The 24,993-nt window shown below is 32.2% G+C and overlaps 3 protein-coding genes across 3 annotated transcripts; 2 read left to right on the forward strand and 1 right to left on the reverse strand.

Moving 5' to 3' along the window:
• Positions 1–2,342: 2,342 nt before the first annotated feature.
• Positions 2,343–5,896, reverse strand: TRIADDRAFT_24132 (uncharacterized protein; the record flags this gene model as incomplete). Its single annotated transcript, XM_002111952.1, has 10 exons — positions 2,343–2,465; positions 2,548–2,603; positions 2,734–2,771; positions 2,877–2,983; positions 3,071–3,132; positions 3,301–3,352; positions 3,475–3,603; positions 3,697–3,818; positions 4,385–4,434; positions 5,811–5,896. The coding sequence occupies 10 exons, from the start codon at positions 5,894–5,896 to the stop codon at positions 2,343–2,345; spliced, it is 825 nt and encodes a 274-aa protein (XP_002111988.1).
• Positions 5,897–11,277: 5,381 nt separating this feature from the next.
• TRIADDRAFT_23687 (uncharacterized protein) lies at positions 11,278–18,520 on the forward strand (the record flags this gene model as incomplete). Its single annotated transcript, XM_002111460.1, has 24 exons — positions 11,278–11,364; positions 11,981–12,092; positions 12,878–12,953; positions 13,053–13,128; positions 13,305–13,385; positions 13,561–13,650; positions 13,777–13,868; positions 14,005–14,115; positions 14,319–14,424; positions 14,517–14,599; positions 14,679–14,814; positions 14,906–14,995; positions 15,093–15,211; positions 15,316–15,387; positions 15,601–15,690; positions 15,913–15,989; positions 16,206–16,381; positions 16,618–16,710; positions 16,848–16,934; positions 17,138–17,179; positions 17,358–17,619; positions 17,717–17,847; positions 17,995–18,195; positions 18,332–18,520. Coding segments are annotated over 24 exons (2,679 nt in total), but the record flags the coding sequence as incomplete, so codon positions are not given.
• A 2,805-nt stretch (positions 18,521–21,325) lies between these two features.
• Positions 21,326–24,053, forward strand: TRIADDRAFT_55577 (uncharacterized protein; the record flags this gene model as incomplete). The annotated part of the gene is made up of 7 exons (XM_002111461.1): positions 21,326–21,426; positions 21,915–21,942; positions 22,434–22,520; positions 22,680–22,820; positions 23,409–23,472; positions 23,598–23,657; positions 23,992–24,053. The coding sequence occupies 7 exons, from the start codon at positions 21,326–21,328 to the stop codon at positions 24,051–24,053; spliced, it is 543 nt and encodes a 180-aa protein (XP_002111497.1).
• Positions 24,054–24,993: the final 940 nt, after the last annotated feature.

The raw sequence follows: 24,993 nt of genomic DNA on the forward strand, positions 1-24,993 counted from the left end.
AGAATTGAGCTGGGTGTGATGACCTTGCTAATGGGGTAGTCTATAATAGCAATCAAAGGTGAGTTGGTAAGGTTATGATAGAATTTCAAGTTCAGATTGATTTATCCTTAATTCAATTCAAACTACCCAAAAACTGAAAATGAATTAGTTTTAGATCGGTAAGGTACTGCTGAAAAGGTGAAATAAGCCGTAGCTTGATTTAGCGATTGTATAGTTGCTATCCTACTTTTACTCATATAAAATAAATAATTCAATCTCCTTACCTAGTTTATTGTAGCAAATAATATTGTAAACGAGTTGTAACCATGTTAGCAATAGGAAACGATTATCATAACAATAGCCATGGCTAGCAACAATAAAGAAAGGAATATTAGTTGCCAAGTTGGAATAATTTAGCTAAGGATACTATACTGTCAATGTCAGCATTAATTATACTACGCTACTATAAAGTAAGCCCAGATAATGACAGCCTGCGGTGTAAACATGGGGGTGCACAACATTCCTCCTATACGATGTCTGCTATTATCACGAATTTATGAATTGCTGCTAATGAAATAAAGCTCAAAGTTGTTAAAATACTAGTCTTAATTCAATATTAAATGCTCTGAACATTAACAGTCTATGTATGAAAACGGTAAACAACAACATCATACAGAACTCCATACGATTCTATTATAGTACGTAGAATCCCTGAAGATGAGATATAACACTCGTCTATAAAGAATATCGCTATGAAAATTACTACTTGACGATATACTGGATATACAAATTAATATTGCCAATATGATGTTGATTTTGTTGTATATTTGATATCATTAATTAAGTAATCTATGCCAATTAATGAGATTCTATTTAAGCAGCTCATTAAATCTTTGAAATTAGAAGTGCTAGATAACATGGAAGGGGATATCGCTAAAACGGTAGTTGAAATATTAATAATTTACTAAGATTCTATTAAAGCGCACATGAAATTTTAAAAATTGGAGATGGTCTCAGCGTATCTTGCAAAGATGTCACCGATATACGCATATATATATATAAGTATACACCAATATATCTATATATGTATCATTGCATGTACATGTAGGCTGATAATTTTGCTGTTTATTGCTAACATACGGTAAACGCATACTCACATATAGATTTAAAAAGACTCCGTATAATAGCGTACAGCTTCTCTAAAAGTGCTATACCACATAGAGAGGATGTCGTTAAAACAAGTAGTTAAGGTATTAATGATTTACAAACACATGTGACTATAAATGACCTTCATATACGCAACATTCATACGAATGAATGCTTACCAGATACCTATATATAGAAAGAACCAAAGCAAAGGACTCCGTTATAGGGTAGAACATCTCTAATAAGTGATATGAACATGTAGAGATTGTCACGTCAAATGCCGCTTGATTATTTGGTGCGTGTATTGTTATGTCTCTTATTCACGTACTAGTGATTTATTCTGTTTTGATCGTGAAGTAATATATAAAAATATAATTCTCGAAAAGTGGTATACATGTTCATCATATGAGGAATGTTTCTACGTTAAGCACTCCTTGACGATATAAATGTGAGTAAACGCAAGTTTAATTTTATTTCATTACCTATAACGTGCTATTGATTTTGCTGTATACTGATCGTGATATGTCCTATATCGATCATGAAGATCCTATTAGAACTTATCAAATCTCTACAAGAGGCATGAAACATGTAGAGAATATCGCAATTTAAAAACTTCTTCTAAGGATCATTACTATAGGGTTGTAGTTAGAAGATCGATTACTAAACCATCAGAATATTTTATTCGTTTTGTAATTTTGAACAGATGCGATCCTACGTAAATTAAATCTATTGAACCTATTATGCTTTCCACAAAAATCATTTGAAGTCGAAGTACAACTTAAGGTCGTAGCACCATTTTAAGCGTATCCATTTATTATCAAGAAGTTATCAATTTCAAAATTTATTACCGAATATGTGTGATCTCGTATGTGTAATTGTCATATATACAGTCGTGGACAAAAACTCAATATGAGATTATACCAAACAAAGTACTAAAAGATACACCAAAACTTGGGAGTAAATAAATCAATTATAGATTAATTATCTAACGTTGTATATCGAAAGGGTAAACAGATATGCAGAGGTAAAATTTGTCTATTTCGGATTGTTAACTAGAGAACTCCAGCTACAAGAACTTTAAATAACAACGAGCTGCTTTAATTACAGAGTTGATATTACAGCAGAAACAAGGTGACAGTGTCGTGAAATATCTTTTAAGAAGCTAGGAAATTTTAAAGATGAGTTGATAAGACAAAACAATATACAAATAAGAGCAATCATAAATTTAAAGCTCCTTGTGATTGTTCGTGTGAAAAATGGAGCTGGAGTTCACTTAATTTATTTTTTAAGGTAGAAATACCAGATAAGACAATATTTTCCGGTCGTAGAGATCCTGACGTCTAAATAAATTAGATAACATTGGTCAATATTCAATTACCAGATTTATTTTCACGTTATCAATTTCTTAATTTGCTTTGAAACCTCAACGTTAAGATAGAATTTATCTGCAACAGTCTGGGGGTCGTATGATGCTTCATCTGAGGATATAAAACATTTAAAATTACGTTCTATTCAATGTAGATAGCAAGACCTTGGATTCAATTATCTCTAAAGTACAATAGATAAGTATGATATTTAACAGTTTAGATATTTATATGTTGAACTTACAGTTATCTTCAGGTAAATTAGAGTATTCACTTTTTGGCCTAAATGTTGGATAAATGATATAATTGAAAGATAGTTAGGAAGTTACATAAGAGATTGTATTATATTCCTTTTTAAGTTCAAAATTACGACAGTGTGATACGAACCATTCCTCTGGTTTGGGATACGTTGTATGTCTCATTGCATTGTCAGGATCATATTCGAAAGCTACTGACGCTGTAGGATTCCATTTAGCATGTTCCGTTCCTAAACCCTGAAGATACCATCGATGCAATGTTTTTATGACTACTGTACATTAATATGCAATATTCAATATATGGGTATAGTGTTTAATCTATACCTTTTTGGCGTAAGCTTTGATTTTAATTTCCTGTCCTCTACGTAATTTCGCGATCAAGATGTCTAAATTATAATAATACGGAAGAAAATAAGAGATTGTTTTAAAGTCAACCATTTCACAACGGGCTCAGATCATCTTATATTAATTATACTATGTGAGATATAGTTGATATGATTATCATTGGCGGATAGAATAGAAAATTGCTCTTGAATGAGTGCTTTATCACTTACCATCTTCTTGATCTCCGTAAACTGTATCGTCTTCTCCGTAGCGTGTCGTTACCTAGGATAGAAGACATGCAATGTTATTCATAAAGCTAGCGATACTTTAAGTGTACCTTTCTAAATTATTTGAACAATCAATAGCTTTGCTGTCTTGTATTTGCACAGTATAAAATTACTTACAGGGACGACACGGCTATCGGAAGATATGAGATCTCTGGTAGTAACATGTCGCGTTTGATCATCGTTACACCTTACATCCAAGGTAAATTCAACCGAACACTCGGGACAATGTTCAACGCAATTACAATCCTTAATAATTAAGGCACAATGAAGCCATAACATGTGGTTAGGATAGCTTGATCTCCAAAAAGTATAATTGTACAATCAATCAATCATACTTACTCGTGAATATTGTAAACGATCAATTACTTCATCACAAGTTAATGGAATCAGCCCAAGTCTATGAGCTATAAATTCATCGCTCAAAACGGATGTATTATTAACGAATTGTACCCAATCGATTGCTGTTAGGGAAGAAGATAGGAGAATGGTTATTCATCAAGCTGGTGTGCAGGGTTTTCAGAAGGCACGTCAGAATAGAGAATAGTGTTTAGTGAACTATTCGAAGAGTTTGTGCGGTATAAATGGTAATTGACTTGGAATGGACTTGACTGCATTACCTAGGTTTAATTTTTATCTCTGTTTGCGCAATTTGCACAGTATAAAACGTAATTGACTTGGAATGGGCATTACTGCATTACCTAGGTTTGATTTATATCTCTATTTGAACAGTTACTACAGTATAAAACGAAATTGACTTGGAATGGACTTTACTGCATTATCTAGGTTTGATTGATATCTCTGTGAGAATAATTTGTACAGTATAAAAGATAGCTGACTAGGAGTAAACTTTAATTAATACATTACATAGTAGTGCAATGCTTAGCACGTTATTGCAACCGATCCTGAAATAACAGACAACTAATTCAATGACTGTAGCGTACTGTAAAACTGGTAAATTTCGTGGTATTCTATAGCTGCGTAGAAGGATTTTCCAAATCAGTAGGAATTTAAAATGCCATATACTTACCTAAAGTGGGGACATTGGCAATGAAGATACGTCGTAAGCTATTGGCCACGCTATATCGTATTAAAGCAACAAAGTTAGTTCATAAAGACACGATTATTCTTGTCTATGTCTACTTTTGACAACTGTAGTTGTCTTTTAGGTAGTAGTAATCAATTCTTTGATGGAATATTTATTTTAAAATTAATTATTGGATTAATATTTCTAGAGTACGCTGGTGTGTAAAGTAAGTAGTACATTATGATACGATCATTTCTGATAATGCCTGCCATTAATGACTATAGTTGTGCTGTACTGATAAATCCTTGATAGGGTATCTTTTTTAGATTGGTTTGTCGATCAGTATTGGTAATGGACTGTCTATATGCTATCTCTCTGTATTGTAGTGTCCTACTGTATCTTTTTATCTCTTACCGTTGGCTAATTAATTATTGTATTCATCATCGATGCTGCACTGATCAATGTTTGGACAGCTATTTCGTTCGATTTAGACAATTCCAGGGTTGATCTATGTACTGAGAGCATATACTATATATCTGTTATGTCTACCCGTGATTAATATAATAGTCTTTCTATTGATGAATGCTTTGACAAATGTCTTATTAGATTGACCTCGTTGCTCAGTCTTTCTAATGGATGAGTATTATTCTCCATCTCTTCTGGCTTTAGATGACTATATTTGTCCTCGTATGCTGTACAATATCGATCTGTCTTTTGATGTACCGTATTGCTAGAATAGTTGATTGGTATTTCTGCTGTACTTATATGACTAGAAAAGCGTATAAAAATCGATGCTGTACAAAACTAATGTATGTATGTAAGTATTCAATCTTTTGATGGGATGATTGATATTTTGGTCAGATTGGAATAGTCCATCAGTATTGTACAGTACTGTAGCAATATACATGTGTATCAAAACTATGCTATCCAATATTGAAATAATCAATCCTTTGATGGAATGATATTTTGTCCCATTTTCAACAGTTGAACAGCATGTATCCTGTAACTATATCAGCAGAAGAGTGTGTCTATACTCTATATGTAAAATACTGAAATAGTTCATCCCATGATTGAATGATATTTTCCTAGATTGAAAGCGTCGGTTTCAATTTCTTACGTGTACTCTATCCTAGACCATAGGAACGTCTAGTGATGTATGACGATATCCCGTATAATTTATAAGTTATATCCAATATAGGCTTGAACTCTGAGTCAATTACACTACACCTACTAGGAATCAAAGCAAAACGATTGCAATCATCCTAACTAATAGCCATCATTGGATGATGACAAGAAATTCGTCCATTGCCATCGCTAACAACAACTACAACATCAGTTATGGATTGATCGAATCATGACTATAGAGGTACTTGTTCATCACAGTAGGAGACTAAGAAAGTCTAATAGCAATATCGATGCAATCTTTTACCTTAAATCGGTATTTTCAAGGATAAATTTGACATTTTCATTGGTTAAATCGGGAATAGTAACCCGAGGTTGGCTAGCGTAAGGCATGTTTGCATCCGCTGGAGGTCATCGAATGGAGTGAAATCCGCGTGTGGAAGCTTTAACGAACAATTATGTCGTTCTGGATTGGGGCTGCTATTAAAACTAGTGTAGTAGGCTAATGACTGAAGCACTTACCTCTCTTTAGACTAGCGGATAGAATCCAATCCAGTTCAGGAGGACATACGCGTTGCTACTTGATACTTCAACCCAAACAAGAGGTAGGAGAAAGTAGAATTCTATGATGAGAGAATCGTATCTGACGACGTCGTATGAAAACGAGTATAACGAACAAGAGAAACGGACGTGACAGACAGACACAACCGTTCTGTTCGAATTTGAAGAAGTGCTTGCAGATCTTGCATGACTGACTGGTTGGTTCGCAGACTTATTCAGAATGAGCTAAAGGCATATTATTTTGAATAACCTCTTTTAATATTCCAAGAATCAGAGGATTAGACTATTTAGAATATCATCCCTACAAATTATGCACATGATAAATTGACGTTAAGATGATACTCTTGATTTTGTGAATGGCTAAATTACCGTAGCACAGATAGTAGAATGAATGGGAATGAGCTAAATGCATGTTTTGGAACATCTTGTGTTATTATTCTAATGACCTATGATTAGATATGATTCCTGCAAATAATAATCTAAGAATTATTAGACAGGACTTGTGCAAAGTATGCATACGAGAAATTTGCACAGTACGCTAGAAGGCTTACGTTAAGACAATTGATAGAGAGAGAGAGAGAGATGGATACGTTGTATACAGTATACTGTACTCTGGTTGAATCATGGTATAACACCAACAAATTACCGTAATATCCAGAATGAGCTAAAAGCCTATTTTGAACATCCTGTGTTATTACTATTTTAAGGATCAGAGGGTTGGATATAACGGCTGTAGATATTGAGTTTTCAGGTAGAATGCTTACGTTTAAGATAACGAAATTTTCTCAAGATGATAACTCTGGTTTAATGCTCTAGTCAATTAGTAACGAGCATGCAAGTATGCTTATGGACTAGGAGAAGGAAACCGACTCATCGTTCCATGGTATGGGGTGCATGCATGGCACATTGTTGTTGGAGCACAGTTGTATCGAGGACTGGATGAAGAAGATTTCATCACTACTTTACAGTATCCTACAAGTATTTTAGTAGTCCATACCTCTACTCAGTAAAAGAGCTGGCCTCTTTTGGGATATTCGTATCTCTTCTATCCAAACAATCTGCTTTGCATCGATTTCCTGTGCGTTGCCAGTACTGATAGCATATCCTGTGATGACAGTATGCTGTCCATATTTGCAGTAGCAATAGCTGATAAATGAATTTATTGAACTGGATATACCGATCGCTAAATTAATTGCCATCGTTATTACTGTAACTCCAGTTTTCCCCCCCCCCCCTCAAAAAGAAAAATATTATTCATTATTTACTCTATGCAATAGCCAACCAATGGCTAGAATCCTCTTCCAGTAACCGCAAGTTCAAGGAAATTTCCTTGGTTAGTTGCCATAGCAACTGCCAACAAAATGATGGAATCTCCTCCCAAGTTCTTTGTCATACTATCGATAGTATAGAGTATCAGAAAGGAGAAAGGTGATCATACAACAGTATAGACTGTTGGCCTAAGCCAATCCATTCGCTGGTGGCTGCAATATTGACATCCGTTGTTGATCTAAATCATCGATTGCGTTGGATTAGTTTTTGTAAGCCAATCAGTAGCTTATACCATTTACTTTATTCCTCAAGTAATACCTGCACCATTACCCTAGTGGCCTGTTCACTTTCAAGGTAAATTATTATAATTAATCATCATCAACAACACTAATTTAAAATTCATCATCGCAATATTTCATATCAGGAAGGACTTGGCAACGAAGGAAGATTCTTTTTCGACCTTGTCTTGGCTAATAACAGAGCTAATCAACATTATTTTAGCTTGATCAACTCACTAGCTAACCCTATTTCTAGTCAAAGACGAAAAAAATCAAACGTTAGACGATGCAAGAGACACTTGTAGTGTTCTAGTGGAGAGCATGTTGACCAAGGATTATTTGGGATATTGCAAGTTCTTCATTATATCGCATTCTCAATAACATTTCTTCCTCGATAGGTACTTTTAATAGTAAACAACCATTACGTCTATGACATGTTATATGGCTATGAAAGTGTAGAATTAATCCTAACGATTGATGTTGAATTTTTAAAGTGGAGTAGAGAATAATATCAATCACGTTCAACAATTATACTGTCGAATTATTTTCATTCTATACAGAATACTTTTAAGTTCTTCCTTGATATTTCATGCTCAAATTGAGTTTTTGCTTCTATACTATAGATAATTCAATTAAAATACTAGAGATCACATGTATTACTTATCATTATAGTATAAAATCGATCTTACTGTTGGTTTACGATTGGCATTGGATTTTTAGACCCAAGTAGAAAAAAATCAATCACGTCAACAATTATTTCTTTGTATACTCGATACTTTCGATTCTCTCTTTCACATTCCATGCTCAAATCTAGTTTTTTTTACTCTATAGATGATTTCTTTGAAATACGAAAGGGATCACTTACATCATCATCATCACTGTTTTAAAGCCATCAAGGTATCCATTTTTCTCTCATATTGATCATTAATTACATTGGGTATCGGCGAGAAGGAATCAGCCAACCCCGACAGCAATCGTTTCATCGGCTTTATTGGCAGTCTCTAAATTCTTCCTTACACAACATTTTAAAATCCATTCCTTCGTCCACAGATTAAAATACTAAAAGGGTTTCCGATATTAGTCGTTACTAGACATATTGAAGTTTAACTTTACTCTTGACGTGAAATTCTCTGCCTTAAGTACAGAAAAGTAATTACATTTGTCACCCTTACTGCTATCTCTTGCTTACTGTAGACTTGAAAACTCCACTGTCTAATCCTCATACTACTCTCCATTAAGTTAATATAGACGTGCAGTAATCCATTTCAACTGAGTCTAATATAGGCTGAGAGCATTTTCCATCTCGTTTTCGTAATAATACATTCAATTTAACTCAAGACAACCATGATTCTTCCAAAGACTTGCTTTTACGTCACCAATTGGTGGGTCTTTATCGCTAGTAGTGCAGCAACTTTTTTGGGTGGCCTAATTATAATTTGGCTAATACGCGTTCTCAACATCGTTTGTTGGAAGAAGAACAAAGTTAATCCAAATCATCTTCGACCTCTTAACGTTTTCACCAATCAAATCCGCTTACAAGAGTATAAAAACATTAGTTTCTATGCTAGGTTACAACGATTTGCCATTTCTGTCTCTTCCGGTTATGGTTTCTTAGGGAAGTTATTGGTAAGAGACATTACGAATATATCAAATCTAGCCTTATTTATAGTAAATTTTGCGACTATTTTGTTGAAAAAATGGGTTAAATTTTTGTTATGAGTTGTTTATGAAATGTTGGGTAGTCTTGCTAGTGAGTGATAGTCGAGTCGTACTTGTGACAAATCAAAGCTTAAGTTTTCTTCGATTTTTTTCTTGTATTGAGGATATTATTTATTTAGATGTGGTAGAAACTAAAACGAAAATATCCAATTTCAGATAAATAGAATATAAGACCATATCGAGTGTACTTATATTTTCATTCTGGTGTTAGTCAATTGATACAAAACTAATACGTACTGTAATAACTCTTTTCAATTGCCAATTTTCGCTTCTTTAATCTTCCCTTAACGCTTTTTGTATATTGTAATCAATATTTATTAGACCATAAAATAGTAATTGTTCAAAGTCTATCCTGCATCTCTTGATAGAGACTTTCTCTTGAAACAAACGAAAGGCGAAAAACTTTTCATACGATTTAGCAATTATAACTATAGTCTTAAAATACTTCAATTATACGTACATTCAATGAAATTACGTAAGAAAGTCTAATTAACGATGACAAGTTGTACTTATGTGATACGTGGACTAATTTCTTATATAAGCGTAATCAAAATGGAATATTTGAAATATCTTTATAATTAATTTCACCTCGTACTCCAGTTTGATAACCCTTAAGCTAGTTGTAACTGGCCTTAGAATCATAGCGGCTATCAACAAATAGTTTCCAAAAAGTAGTAGCTTAGGATAGGAAAAGAAAATAAATCAAAAAGTAAAGAGTTTATACGACACTCTACTCTTTTTCTTTCTTTTTGACATTTTGCATAAGTGTATTTACATGGCATTAAGATGATAAAATCCTCACCCGATTGTCTACTACGGAGGTTTCTTGCAAACATGTCAACGCTATCAGTATTGTATAATGTTTGTAATAAGAAGCCTACTGTGATTCAATTCTTAAAATTAGCCCAGATGTAAGATTTTGATTTAGAGTAGGTTATATCATCTATTGGAATGAAGTATAGTTTGTTTTTTGTTGCTTACTTTCCTTGATCAAATTATGGACAACTCAAATTCTCCAAGAAAGAAATTTTCTCTATTTTTACCATTTATTACAGTTTATCTACAAAAGTAAAAATTCAGACGATCTGTTTAATATAAAATGTGCTTTATGTAGTATTGTTAAGAAGGTTTGATTATTTATTACTTGAATTAAGAATCCTTTAGGCAGACTTTTGACTTCAATTAATAATTTCCATTATGCTTGTTTGATTCTATATTATAATTTTGTTTGTAATATAACTAATTTTGCCATGACTAATAAAATTGATTTTATTCAATGTTTACCTATCAAACTATTTAAACTACGGGTGTCTATTTATAATATTGTTTTGGGAAATTCATGCTACAATATTTAGAGTTTTTTGTTGCCTCTTTCCATATTGTAATGGTGTATAGGAGTCGATAGTATAAACTTTTTGATATGAAATTCGTACTCTAGTAGTTATTATAATAAGTGACATTTAATTTTCAGTTTATAGAATTATAATTTAGCGATTTCGTACGCGGTAACGTTTCCTTATTAATATCAGCAATAAGCCCTTGTCAGAAACGAATAGAATAAATTACTTCTGTAGTACAAATTTTTATCACAGTACATACTTTCGATTTGTTATTCAAGAATTTTTAATCATGTGCCGAATTAGACGATTATAACAACAGATTTCTACACAAATGTAAATACTGCATATACAATTGGCCATAAAGTATCATGCGATGAAATAAAACTGATGTACTTCCGTCGTTTTCGTTTTAGGGAATCTTAAATATTCTTGCCAGTTTGGGGGTATTGACGCTGTATGTTTTACAGACTTACAAGTAAGTGTAAATACCTTTTGGTTCGCGATTAATCTTCAAAATAAATATTTTTAATATTCAGGACGTTAAATTTATATCATACTTTTCACTCTGAACTTAATACTCGTATGTTCATAATGATTTAGTGTCAATAAGAATTGTGTCCTTGCTTGGAAAAATTATCTATTTCAAGCTGAATTTTCTACCAATATGTTCCTCTTAGGTTTCTTCTTTGTTCGAGTAAGTTGTAACTATGTCTACATCTGGTAAATTAGTTCATTGGAAAGATAATTTATAAATTGTTGTAGTCGCAAAGTTCTACTACTGTCAATTCCTTAGAACTTGGTAAATAATGGGTAAAATTTTTCTATTAATTGGGTGATAATCACGTTAACAAACTTTATAAATATAAAAAGTTATAGTGATTTATCTCGAGGGAATGATTGTAGCTCATCTAATAATTTTTTTTGCTTTTACAACGTATAATTAGTTTTCGATTTATTTTGCACTGTATTCAAATATATAATTTTTGATACCAATTGTTCGTATTAATGTAGTTACCCTGATCAAAGTTAGTAGTATGAAATGCTTGAATAGATATGATTAGGATTATAATTGACGCTGTTAATAGTACTTTCTAATTTGTGATCCGTTGCAGGTTGCTACGGTAATGTTTAATTATATTATGATAACAATGGCTCATTAAACCATATATTGTAATTCAATTGCAACGGATTGCCTCATTAAGCAAAATAGCAACATGATCTATACAACTAGACTTGTAGCATCATTTTTCAAATGCAATAGCAAGATGCGATTTCTTAGAAATGATAATAGTTATGACCGTTTATTGCAGTTATTAGGAGCAGTAGATAAGATTGCTTTTTGGGTGGATCTCAACTCCATTGTGGACATGTTGACTATTCCACCTATCATTGTGGCCGCTCTTCTAAACTCGGATTGGCAAGGTAGCTATAAATTAAGAACGATTTCTGGTATTCTAATATAAAATTGCTTTCATGAAATCTATCTAATTACCATTAAAAGCAAAATAATAGCTACAATTAAGGTAGATAATATTAGTAAATATTCTTTAACAATAAGTTATTTCAATACATGATACTGTACTATCATGTTAGTAATGCCTTTTTAAAGGCTGCTGAAAGTGGTTCTTAGTGGTCTGAGACTATATGTATTGGATCAATTTTCAAAATGTAGTATTGCTCTCCATTGCTTGCAAATCAAAGTTGCTTCATTAACTTTAATTCTATACATGTTATCATATGTTTCAGAATCTTTCTATTCCGTTGTAATTCTATTTATTCACTATTAAATCAATTGCATTATCAATCATTACGGGATATGGCTTTACAGTAACTACATAATGCCTCTATGTCAGTTAATTTTCATTTGTATTGTATTTACACTACTATAAGTTTTCTGTTTAAGTCCTGTAAGGCTAATATAGACTCACGTTTCTAAGCGTTACTTCTAATCTATAGATATCTGCATATTTATGCTTATGCAGTTCTTCTTAACGTTATCATACTTACAATGCATTTTACAGCTTCCAATATTGTTCGTATTAAGTTCTAATTTTACGTATTATGTATGCATTTATTATTATACACTTTTTGACCTCAGTAATCGCTATTTATACAAATTTGTGAGAACATATTGGCAATAACTATAATAATCTTTTTTAGTAATATTTTATGTATCATTCTTATAAATTAATTTTTGTTTAAAATAGGTCTAAAATTTTGTCGGTCTTTAATAATATGTAAAATTCCTGATACTTTACGATATTTTGGTATACTAGCGTCAAGGTAAGGTACCTAGCGATGCTAGGTTAACAATATCAGCATAAAATATTTTAATTACTGCAAAGAAGATATTATGGATTCTTAACTTGACTTTTGTTGTAGTGAACGGACAAAGGTGGCAAAGATGATTTGTAATATCACGGGTTGGTGGTTAGCAGCTGCCGGAGCATTTCATTTGGTTAGTTGGATTATACAGTAAATAGTAGATGCAAGCTTATATAGTTACATCGTCCATTCATGACATATCTGTTAGTAGAGATGACTGAAGAGTAACCGCAAAGTAGTAGAAAGATATTGTTAATTAGACTGTACTAATAGTAATTATGGAATATACAATATACGCCTATACCACAGATTGAGACCAATGGAGACCCTTGGAATGTTCCTTCGAATGCTCGTACCATTAGCTATTTCGAGAGTGTTTGGTATCATATGGTAAGATACGTTTATGTGTTTTTTCAACGTTAAATTTAAAGTTGAAGAATTAATCAATTCCATATATGTTTAGTTATAAATGTTAGATAAACACCCATTTGGTGACCTACTAGTAAAGTATTCACGGTTTTATGTACGTGTTCGTTTTACTATATCATTTGTACTTTTATTATAGGTTACAATGTCAACTGTAGGGTATGGTGATATAGTTCCTAACACTATTCTTGGGAGAGTCTTTGCCATGATATTTATCATAGGAGGATTGGTACGCGAATAATATGATGATTACAATCTAGGACAAAAAATTTAAGATTTGCGTTCGTTATGTCTATAATAAGATAGACTTAATGTTTTTGCATACATGTATTTATTTATTTTCTGTTATTTACAGGCTTTATTCGGTAGCTATATCCCGTTACTTGCTGAGATTTTATTTAGCAAGACAAAATATCAAGGTCGCTATATTCGCGCTAGTGAAAAAACGTAAGCCCAAGATGATACAATAACAGAATATCTATGAAACTTCTACTCCATGATTTGATGTAAAATAGATTTCAGTGTTGTAGGAAAATATGAACTTATAGCTAATAATATTCTAATTAATGAACAAAATTGCTAGGCATATTATCGTAAGTGGTTGCATTAATGGTGATAATGCAAAAAATTTTTTACGAGATTTCTTCCATAAAGATCGTGTGAAGGGCAATATTAAAGTCGTTTTCTTGAGCAAGTAAGTCGAATAGTGTACTGTATTATTTGAATTAAGCGAAGATTTTATTACCTTGATATTAGACTTTATGATCTAAATATAGATTACATACGATTATATGTTGATTATTTCTTAATCATATACAAACTTTCTCAGCTGTGCTAGTTTTACTGTAATATCACACTATTACAGATTATTTGATTTATGATTATTCCTAAATATAGAAATAAACCTTCGCCTAAGATGGAAGAGGTCCTGAAAAAGAATTTTGCTTCAACGTTATACTTACAAGGTTCAGTGCTAGAGCCAGAAGATTTGGACCGAGTAGCGGTGGGCTATTTAATTTTGTAGCTATTGAATCGCATTCCAATATTTGTGTTAGCGGAACTTTTATTTATGCTCCTATTTTTATTTATTAACAGATCAAAGAAGCCAATGCTTGCATCATCCTGTGTGATAAATCTTGTGCAGATCCTGAGCGAGATGATGCAGAAAATGTCATGAGGTAGAGTTATTTGCTGCTGAGATTTGTTGAGATGACCAAAAAAGTTTTTAATGTAACCTGTATTGGAATTACAACGTAGGGTCATTGCTATCAAAAATTATATGCCATATATGAAAGTCATTGTGCAAATCAACCGATATAAAAGTAGATCTGTATTACAAAATATTCCTAGTTGGAGGCCAGAGAAGGGAGATGCTGTCATTTGTCTGAGTAGTGTAAGCTAGCTAAAGAATTATCTTGATATTTCTGCAAGCACATTCTGTAAATCGATTAATTAGTTGAGTACACTTATATTTATTCTTTTAGCTAAAACTTGGATTATTTGCTCAAAGTTGTTACAGTCCAGGCTTTTCCACATTAATGACCAATATCTTAACAACTCGATCTACCAATGGAGTAAGATAGTTACCCGTTATAGTTAACAATTGTGAAACAAATATTTTGATATATTTATGTATCTTGTCGTTTTACAATATTGATTGTTTAATCATAGGAATCAGCTTGGCATTCTGGAGATTGGCTTTCACAGTACACAAATGGAAGCGCTCATGAATTATATACCAGAAAGCTATCCGCAGCTTTTCATGGCTTATCATTTGCAGTAACTGCCGAGTAAATATTTATAACTTTTCATTATATGTTACCAGATGCTGCCAGTAAAAATTGCTACTCAAATATTGTTTTTGATACATGATTATTATTATTTATTCATTTAGAGTATGTTATCGTCAGTTGAACTTGCTACTACTTGCAATCGAGTTTAAGGACCCTATTACTAGAGAAAGAAAGTAAGTTGTAAATACGTAATAATAAAATGAGGTTGGCATGCATAACGTATGTACTTAGTAAGAATAAATAACTGTCTAAAGGATTGAGATGAATTAAGATATAAATAATGTTCTTACTGTACTTTTCATCGATTAATTCTAATTTATAGATCTGTTGCTGTTGTACCTTAATAAACTGTCTCATTCCTTTGGTAATTCAATGCTTTTTCTTAGATTTTACGTCAATCCTTCTAGCAAGGAAGCTATTATTACCGAGAATACGTTCGGCTACTTTATTACTGATTCTTCAAGAGATACTAGAAGGTAAAGTTAGTAGTTAAAAGTGTAGCGAGGGAATTTTGGACTAAAATGATTTAATATATTAGCTAGGCATCCTTGGTATTATTATTAATTTGTTTCTCTGGTTTAGAATAGATACTAAGATCACATTATATAATCAAAAGATCAGTCTCTAAAGTTAACTGTAATACTTATACAGATTTGTAGTTTTATCGTCTGTTCTAAAGATTATAATCTAACTTTTAGGGCGTTTGATTATTGCGGCACTTGCCATGCTGATATTCTTGATCCGAAGAAAATTCTTAAATGCCATTGTAAAAATGGTAATAAAGTGCTTATAGAATATTTTTATACTGAATATCGTTGTGTTCATATGAAAGATGTAGTATAGCATATAAAATTTTTCAAAATATGTATCTAAACTCATGAATTATATATATTAGCATCTTAAACCTATGATAACTTGGTTCATCTTGCTTATTTCACAGTGGGGTTATTTCAAGGCAATTCCGTAATTCCAAATCCTAACAGTATAAAAGCGAGTAATGGGCTTGCTTCCACATCTCGTCAGTATGACAATCAACGTGACAGTATAGTAAAAAAGTCAATGCATCTATTGGAAGATGCAGCTGGGTGTCCTGTTAGAGATTTTGCTTTTGACTCGACTGGGATGTTTTACTGGTCCAAGAAAAAAGAACTTGAAGATGTTATACTGGTAATTTGCTTCGACCTTTAACACGTCATGGGAAGATATCAACTTTATATTTTGGATGCATATTGCTGTATTAGTGGTTATATAATGTTGTAGCATGAATTATTTATCTATATATTAGTTGAAACAATCGAAAATTAGGAAGATAATTACTGTGGCTATTATATAGTACTGATGTATTTTTAGTTTGAGATTTATAAGTACTTACGTGAATTATCTTTATAAATTTACATTTTAAGGATCGTGATACCGTCTACGAAGATATGCATAGCCATGTTGTTATATGTGCCTATGGCGATGATAATACAGCTCCTGTTGGCTTAGCAGCCATTGTAAGAATTAAATTTGTTTTTAAAATTTACTTACTATTATTTTTAGTAATATTAATCAATCCAGTTTTGTTTTGCTTTCATAAGATACTATGAATTTACTTATATCAACTTACGGTTTGATTTATTCTGATATTTAGATTGGACCTCTTAGAACATCAAATATTCCCATTGATGAACTAAAAACAATTATTATACTAGGTGATATCCAGTATATTAGGAAAGATGTAAGTGTCTTTTAGATAGCGCGTACTGAAGTAGATAAAAATTTATATGTGGATGATAGTTATAGGCCATTTTAAAATTTTTGTTGGTTTGTAGTGAAGGTATGAATAGCGTACAGTTATCTGGTATACGATTTAATGCTTTAAATATGTTTTCGGATCTGTGCGGCGATTGTAACTGTTTATATAATATAATTCTTATTTAGTGGGAAAACATCTGCAACTTTCACAATGTCTATGTGATGCATGTAAGTTCATAAATGTGTATTTTGCAATGGTATAAATGTATACTGTAGATTATAGCACATAGAAAGATGATATAAATTAAATATTTAGATTTATATGGAATTCGTTTTTATTCTTTGTTGTTCTAATTTACTTTAAACACTTACTTCTCAAAAATATTAATTTTTGATATTTTTACAGGGCTCGCCTCTACGACGTGGAGATATCCGATCTGTAAACATTAACCTGTGTGATATGTGTATTGTATTGGCGATTAAAACTAAATTCGATATTGACGATCCATTTCTGGAGGATAGGGAGTCAATATTAGCCTCTCTTAATATCAAAGCAACTGATTTTAAACCAATTGATTTACCTGATAAAGAAATCATTGGCGGTGTGTTTAATCGACCTGGTGGTGTACCAACAAAGGGACATCAAGTTCCTATGTTAATTGATCTAGGTAATGTGTTACAGTACTTATGCAGAAACAGTATCATGGCCTATAGGAAAATCAATACTATATTAAGAAAGGTTTTATACTGTTTTATTACATTTAGTTAACGGAGATAATGTCGAATTTGTTGACGATGATGATGATGATGATCCAGATCTAGAGGTTCATTTAACTCAACCATTTGCGTGTGGCACTGCATTTGCATCAACCGTACTAGATAGTTTGACAAGTATGGTAAGTAGGAAAGCTAAACTAAAATTTAAAACGCGCAAAATTATCATCAATTCTTTGAGAACACAAAGGTTTTTACTAGTAGAAAGTATTTCTGCATTATGTATACTATATTATTAAGATGGAATTACAATTTTTTGTTTCATGTAGGTTTATTATAATAGATCATGTTTAAGTATCATTAAAGGGTTAGTTACTGGTACATTTACTCAAGAGTTAGAACGTCAACTTGCTGAATATAGCCGCTTACAGCCCGGTAGTAATCTATCATGTGAATTTTTGCAATCATCTCGTGATCGTTGTCGAGTTTCACAATTAGGCTTAAATGAAATGCCTTTGGCAGAATTTGCTGTTAATTCACAAGGGGTTCGTATATTTTCTGATATTGTATATTTGCAATTGTATGATCGTTTGCATTTATTAGGACGTATAATGTACGCATTGGAGGACAATTTTTAACTATGACTGAAAATTCTTCTCTTAGGAGGTAGCTACTTGTTCTTTTGGAGAATTATTCAGTTTCGCTATGAGGACATACTCTATTATGTGCTTGGGAGTTTATCGATTGAAAAACACCGATCCTCGAAGTTTATGCAGGAAACGTTTTGTGATTACATTACCACCTAGTAGGTTTATAGTTCTTCCAAGTGACAGAATATTTGTGTTAGTTCCGTTTCATATCAAACTACCAGTTCACGCTAGAAATCAACAACCACTTACCAGACCAAAAAGTAAAGGCAAAAGTGTTACAACTAAGAATACGCGAACGGTGGCGACTCAAACAGAAACAGAATTAAATCCGGTGACTGCACAAACAGCACCATATGTGTCAATGCCAATTGAAGATGCTACCATATTAACTGACCAGATACAGCCTGATGGCTTTCTTGCACATAAGCTTTCGTCAAGAAATTTGGTTGTAACTCCGGGTAGCAATGATTATAACCATTTTCGTCATTATTCAAATGACCCTCTCACATATAACAACGATTATCGAAGCGTAAGCACTCTTCCTTCAGTTTACTCTCATGATAGTAAATTATATGAACCTGTTTCACTTGATCAAAGACCTCTTACGTCTGGATTATATGAACGTAGTCGTGAAAGGAGAAGTAAAAAGAGCAAGAAGAATAAAGCTGAGAAAGAACGTTATCCTATGATGCAATTATACGAAATTGGTTCAGTAGACACTTAAGTGTGATTAATTTACCTCTTTTCGGCGAATTTGAATACATACGAGATTGTACAGTATATTGTATAAAATCAGTGTATATATTTGTTATCGTGCATTATTCATTAATGGAAAGCTGTATGTCGGTCAGATGCATACAATTAATTGATCAAGAAGATAGCAATATATATAATTCACTGTACACCAAATTGAGAAAATTTCCATGTTTCCTGCACTTTCTGAGCTAATTCTATACAAATTGGAAATATACTTGATGTGGTAGAGTGCAATATAATATATATAATCGAAGGCTTATGTTGGTATATATGCTACTGGATATATTGATACCATTTATTAGCTTATATTGGTCAACTGTTACGATTGCTTGAAAGGCTAATCTTAATACTACACTGCTCGTATATACTAAAGAATTTTACTAAGCATATCCAAGAATAGTATTTTGCTACAAATATAAAACAACATACGCCTATTTATGATTTTATTACACACTACAAAAATATCCAGCTAAAATATTGACAGTCGTATTTCTTGGAGTATAGATTAAGATTGGTTAAAATAATAATTGATGAAATACGTACTCATTTACAACTATTTGACGGCATAACATTTTATATTATTTGAAAATTGTGATGATAAATTCACTTTTAAGCACTATCGATGAGAATATTTTTAAGTACTGTATATATCTGTAGTTTTATTTTATGCAGCATCGTCTTTGGATACTGGGTACCGTATCCTGAATATACATACGCGTATACTCGCATAGACGCATGTTCGTGGGATAATTAATTTATGAAAATTTTATTCAAGCCGATGCATTTGATACTGCTGCGATATCAATATTTTGATGAATTTTGTTTTTATAAAACTAGCCTATTCTATTTCGATTATGATAATTTCAATTTATTTATAGTAGCAGTATTTCTATCAATCAATTCTATTTTCAAGTGTCCAGTACTCATTTTATATCCATAATTTTATTTATAGTATACAATACTACGCGTATATGAAACGTAATTATTAAGGTATAAATTTTAAATTTATAAGTAAAAGCATTTAGAGTAATGTCGCCTTGGTTATTGTTGTCTGTCAATAAAGGCAATTATTACAAGATAGAGCTAGTCTGGTACGGTAATACTTTGATTGAATCTCTGTGCTAAGCGGCAAAGTCTGCATAGGCCTCAAGCCAGGCATCTGTAAAATATGTTTAAATCAATCCGAAAATTCCGCTACTCTTACTACAGTACTGCAAATTGGATAGGAGTATTTTTAAGTATAGCAGTTGTAGTCCATAAGTTTATCTCTGACCTCCTCATTATATTCCAGTAGAGGGTAAACCCGAAAGATTTGAACGGGCTTAGAACAGTTTACTTTTAATTTTAAAATATTGAGCAAGCTATATGAAATTCATATATACTGAGAGAGCCCCTTCTAGATCTGACCTCCTCATTATAGTCCGGTAGAGGGTAAACCCGAAAGATTTGAAAGGACTTAGAATGATTTACTCTTCAATTTTTAAATAGCAAGCTATATGAAATTTATATATACTGAGAGAGGCCCTTCTAGATCTACTGTTATAATCTTCCAATAAATTAGAATATGCAGTCGTTAATGTATAACGTGCGACCGTTAAGTAAAATTCTAATTGTATGACATTTGTTTAATAATGTTTATGATCGTCTATTGGTTTTCCCCTTTTAATCAATAAATTAGAATATGCAATCATTAATGTATAACGTGTGACCGTTAAGTAAAATTCTAATTGTATGACATTTGTTTAATTGTTTATGATCGTCTATTGGTTTTCCCTTTTTAACCAATAAATTAGAATATGCAATAGTTAATGTATAACGTGCGACCGTTAAGTAAAATTCTAACTGTAGGACATTTGTTTAATAATGTTTATGATCGTCCATTGGTTTAATTGCGGCAGTATTAGTATTACTGTACGGTACTGTAGCACGGTACTGTAGTTCAGTATAGTACAGTAAAGTACGTACAGTGTACAGTATACAGTACTGTAGAGATAATATTGTAAAGAAACTGGAAAGTGTGCACAGTGTACAGTGTACAGTATTGCACACATTACAGTATATCGCACAGTACAAGGTATTGTATGCAACGGAAAAATTCAATTTAAAAAATTAAAAATATCAAATCGAGTGTTGATATTTTTGATCGATAGCGACAGAGCACCGCACACGCAGCAGAAGGAGAAAAGAATTTCATTTTACAATCATTGCATTACTGTTCATGTTATTATAAGAAAGATCAATTCTATCACAGATCATGTCAACGCAAAATCGAAATCCAAGTCATAACAGCGATGCAAAAAAGACTGGTGAAGCAACTAAAACCTCTCTCAAAGATGGTAGTTCTGTAACCAAGAGGTAAGCGATAAAGACGAGTAGGATGTACGATCGGCGCTTTGAAGGTTCCGTTGTAGTTTAAAAAATTTCTCTATTCGCCCGTTTATGCATTACGCGATACTGTAGGATTATGCTTAATTTCGATGTACTGTATATATTCTGCCATAGAATTATTTTTTCTCTGTGTTTAGCGTTTACATCAGTAATTGAAAAAATTTTCCGATGGTCATCTTGATGTGTATCAATCGGTGTACGCCTAGTTGGGGTTTATAGCTTATATACGAGTACAACTGATCCAACGTATTGTATAGTAGAATTTGAGTAGTATTCTGATGCTTAGACTTTCCAATTACTGCATATACACCCTGTATCAAGATATTTGACATGTCTTATTTTAGTAGCCCTGTTTGGTAAATTAGATCAATCTTTCGTTGCTGTAGTATTAACCAATAGTTACTTAATTGATCGCTTCTTGATTCTCATTCATACGTGGATCATCTTTAAACTAGGTTGCAACGGGAACTGATGACTTTAATGGTAAGTTTATTACTTATTATATTATTTATACTGCAGATATGAATACTGTACCATTTCTTAATTGTTGAACGGAGAGCTCAAACTAGGCTATAGAGCAATATTTTAAAGATAAAAACTTTTCTATAGTACGTATCTCTGTATCTAGCAAATATCGTGAAGAATTTTTTCTACGTTACAATTTAGGATTGATTTGTATAAATAGCAACAAACTTTGTGCTCGGTGTGTTGCTAATAATAATACAATTAGTTAGAAAGTTAGTTCTGTAACGTATATATTCTTGCTTGAAATGTCTGCAATCGCAATTAATGCTCCAGAGTTGATGCCTTTGCAAATTTCGTATGCCGCTTGATTTGTTGTGTTGATTAATCCTAACCGTAAAACAACTACTGCAGAAATATGACGATGAAGGAATGTTAAGAGATCTATGCGAGTTGTTATTAGTATTTTCAATGCTATTACTCTATTTATCAATTGACCTAATACTTTCCAGATGTCAGGAGATTATGGTATATCTGCTTTCCCTGACAACAATAATATGTTTCGGTGGATTGGTACTATTATTGGTGCGAAAGGAACTGTAAGTAACACCATTTTAATTTGCTTTCGTATTAAAGCTCTTTTCCTCGTAACGTTTATACGTATGTGACAAAATCGGCAGTCGACTCTATTTCTCTATGCTAGATTATTTTCTCCCGTAATTATGTGCTATAATTAGGCAATCTGTTTGTCACATTAGGTTTACGACAGTCTAGAGTATAAATTAACCCTGGAATTTCCAAGCGGTTATCCTTACAAAGCCCCAACAATTCGCTTCGAAACACCTTGCTATCATCCTAACGTTGACCAATGGGGTAATATATGCTTGGATATATTAAAGGTAAACTAACTCTATTCCTAAGATTCATAATAGTAACAAATTTACTACATTGACGTAGCATATTGTAGATAAAATTATTAAGATCGCCGATGACAAATTGCAGGTGCAAGATGATTTATTTTATCAATTTATGTCTGTAATATTATAATTCTTGCGATAGAAAAAAAGTATAAAAAATCGTATAAATGTAAAATTTATAAGAAATGAGTAAATTATATGGGTCCCTTTTAAGGCTTTAGATGTGGCATTGGACTGCAACGGGCCCTGTACCTATCTCGTACTTATTAGTTTGTAATGTTAAGATGTAACAGTTTGTGGTTATAAATATAATTTATAGTATGGAGAAATTGTTTTATCAATAATATGCATTGGGGCTTAGTTCATAATTAGTGGGTATGTCATCGTCAATTTTACTGTTGTCACATCTGCATAGGGATATGTATGCAGAGACATGCATCAGGGTACTTAATCAATTATAGAATACAGTTAGTTGCTATTTATTTTCGTGTAGTCTTTGAATCAAAGTGATTTTTAAGTTGTAGAATGTAATTACGGGAGATTTAAAAATTCGTTATTATTATACTATAGGAAGAATGGTCTGCCCTATATGATGTAAGATCAATATTAGTATCGCTCCAGAGCTTGTTAGGAGGTATGTTGACTATATTTTCGCCTATCGTAGTAGTGATTATCATGACCATTGCAAAGAAAAAAGATTTAATTTTCTCAAAGTTCATTACTGACGTTAATATTCTTAAATAAAATCGGTAATTTTAGAGCCAAATGTTAAAAGCCCATTGAATACCCAAGCTGCCAGCTTATGGGAAAATCAAGAAGGTACTTGTTTGATTATATAAAGTTGGTTTTTAAGGTATTATTACCAAAATATCTTCACGTACGAATTACAGCTTGCAAACAGATAGTTTTAATAATTACTTCGCTGTAAATCATTTTACATAGTACTGTACTAGTTTAAACTGTACAGTATCTCTTTAAAAATCGGTAAATATCACAAAATATGTTCGATTTCTGGTTTAAGTTTGGTAATGGAGATTTATTGATGATGTAATAAGCTAAAAAGGCTAAAAATATCAAGAGCCGAAATTTGTCAAGAATTTTCTTAACTATAGACCTTTACTTTCTTTCATTGGTATATTTTAATTTGTTGTAGAATACAAGAAGGTGTTATTGGAAAAATACCGCAGTGCTACCTCTCAGTCTAAATCAAAATGAAGCCTTGTGAATCTCATAATTATTATTCAGAATGATTTTAAGATTGTACATAATGGGGTATCTGCAACAAATTTGCTTTGAAAATAATCGTATATGTTATGTTGGGCTAATTTAATCACTTTTATTATGAATGTATACTTTTATATCTGCCCTTTAGGTAGTCTAGTTACATGTTGGATTGTAAAAGTTTATCTTTGCTTGAGTAGAAATTGGTATATATGCGTATATCGTATATGCAAATTCGACGGCAATGTAGTTCTGGATGTGTTTTTATGCCATTCGTCATTATCACTACTTTATCACTAAAATGATTTTTCATTTGTAAATTAAAACTGCTATTTCTGAGTGAAATTTTGGTAAGAATACATATACGTGTATATGACGGTATGTTTAAGGGTATTTTATAATATCACAATACAACTGTTATACTCTACTCAGATGTGATCATACCTGTATACCTATAGTGTATCTACATCGAGAGAGAAATGGAATAATGCTGAATTGAAACAATAAATACGTGCATCATATCAAATACAAGCGCAAAGTAGCATAACTCCAAAACAATCTTCATGCAATTTAATTGATTGTTTATTAACAGTAGGCCGACATCAAGAGCACGCAAACGAGAAAATATATATTGCAACCAATAGATACAAATATTGAAGGGTAATTTTGTACTGTACAGTACATGCAAATGTCATTGTTAAAAGATAATGTAATCATTTCATCCAAGCATAGTAATTTCAACATTCTAATATCTTATCTATACTAGCAAACGCACACGATCCTATACCAGCTTTGGCCATTTTTTTTAGACACCCTTTCGCATGACTCACAATTACTTCTAATGCAGGTACTTTCGACATGTTTTGTGCCTCTATTAAAAAGAAAGTAAGATTATGTGTTAAAAACGTCATATACAGCACTCGTTAATAAATGT

Source organism: Trichoplax adhaerens, genomic scaffold (assembly GCF_000150275.1).
Source record: "Trichoplax adhaerens TRIADscaffold_4 genomic scaffold, whole genome shotgun sequence".
Classification (NCBI taxonomy): domain Eukaryota; kingdom Metazoa; phylum Placozoa; class Uniplacotomia; order Trichoplacea; family Trichoplacidae; genus Trichoplax; species Trichoplax adhaerens.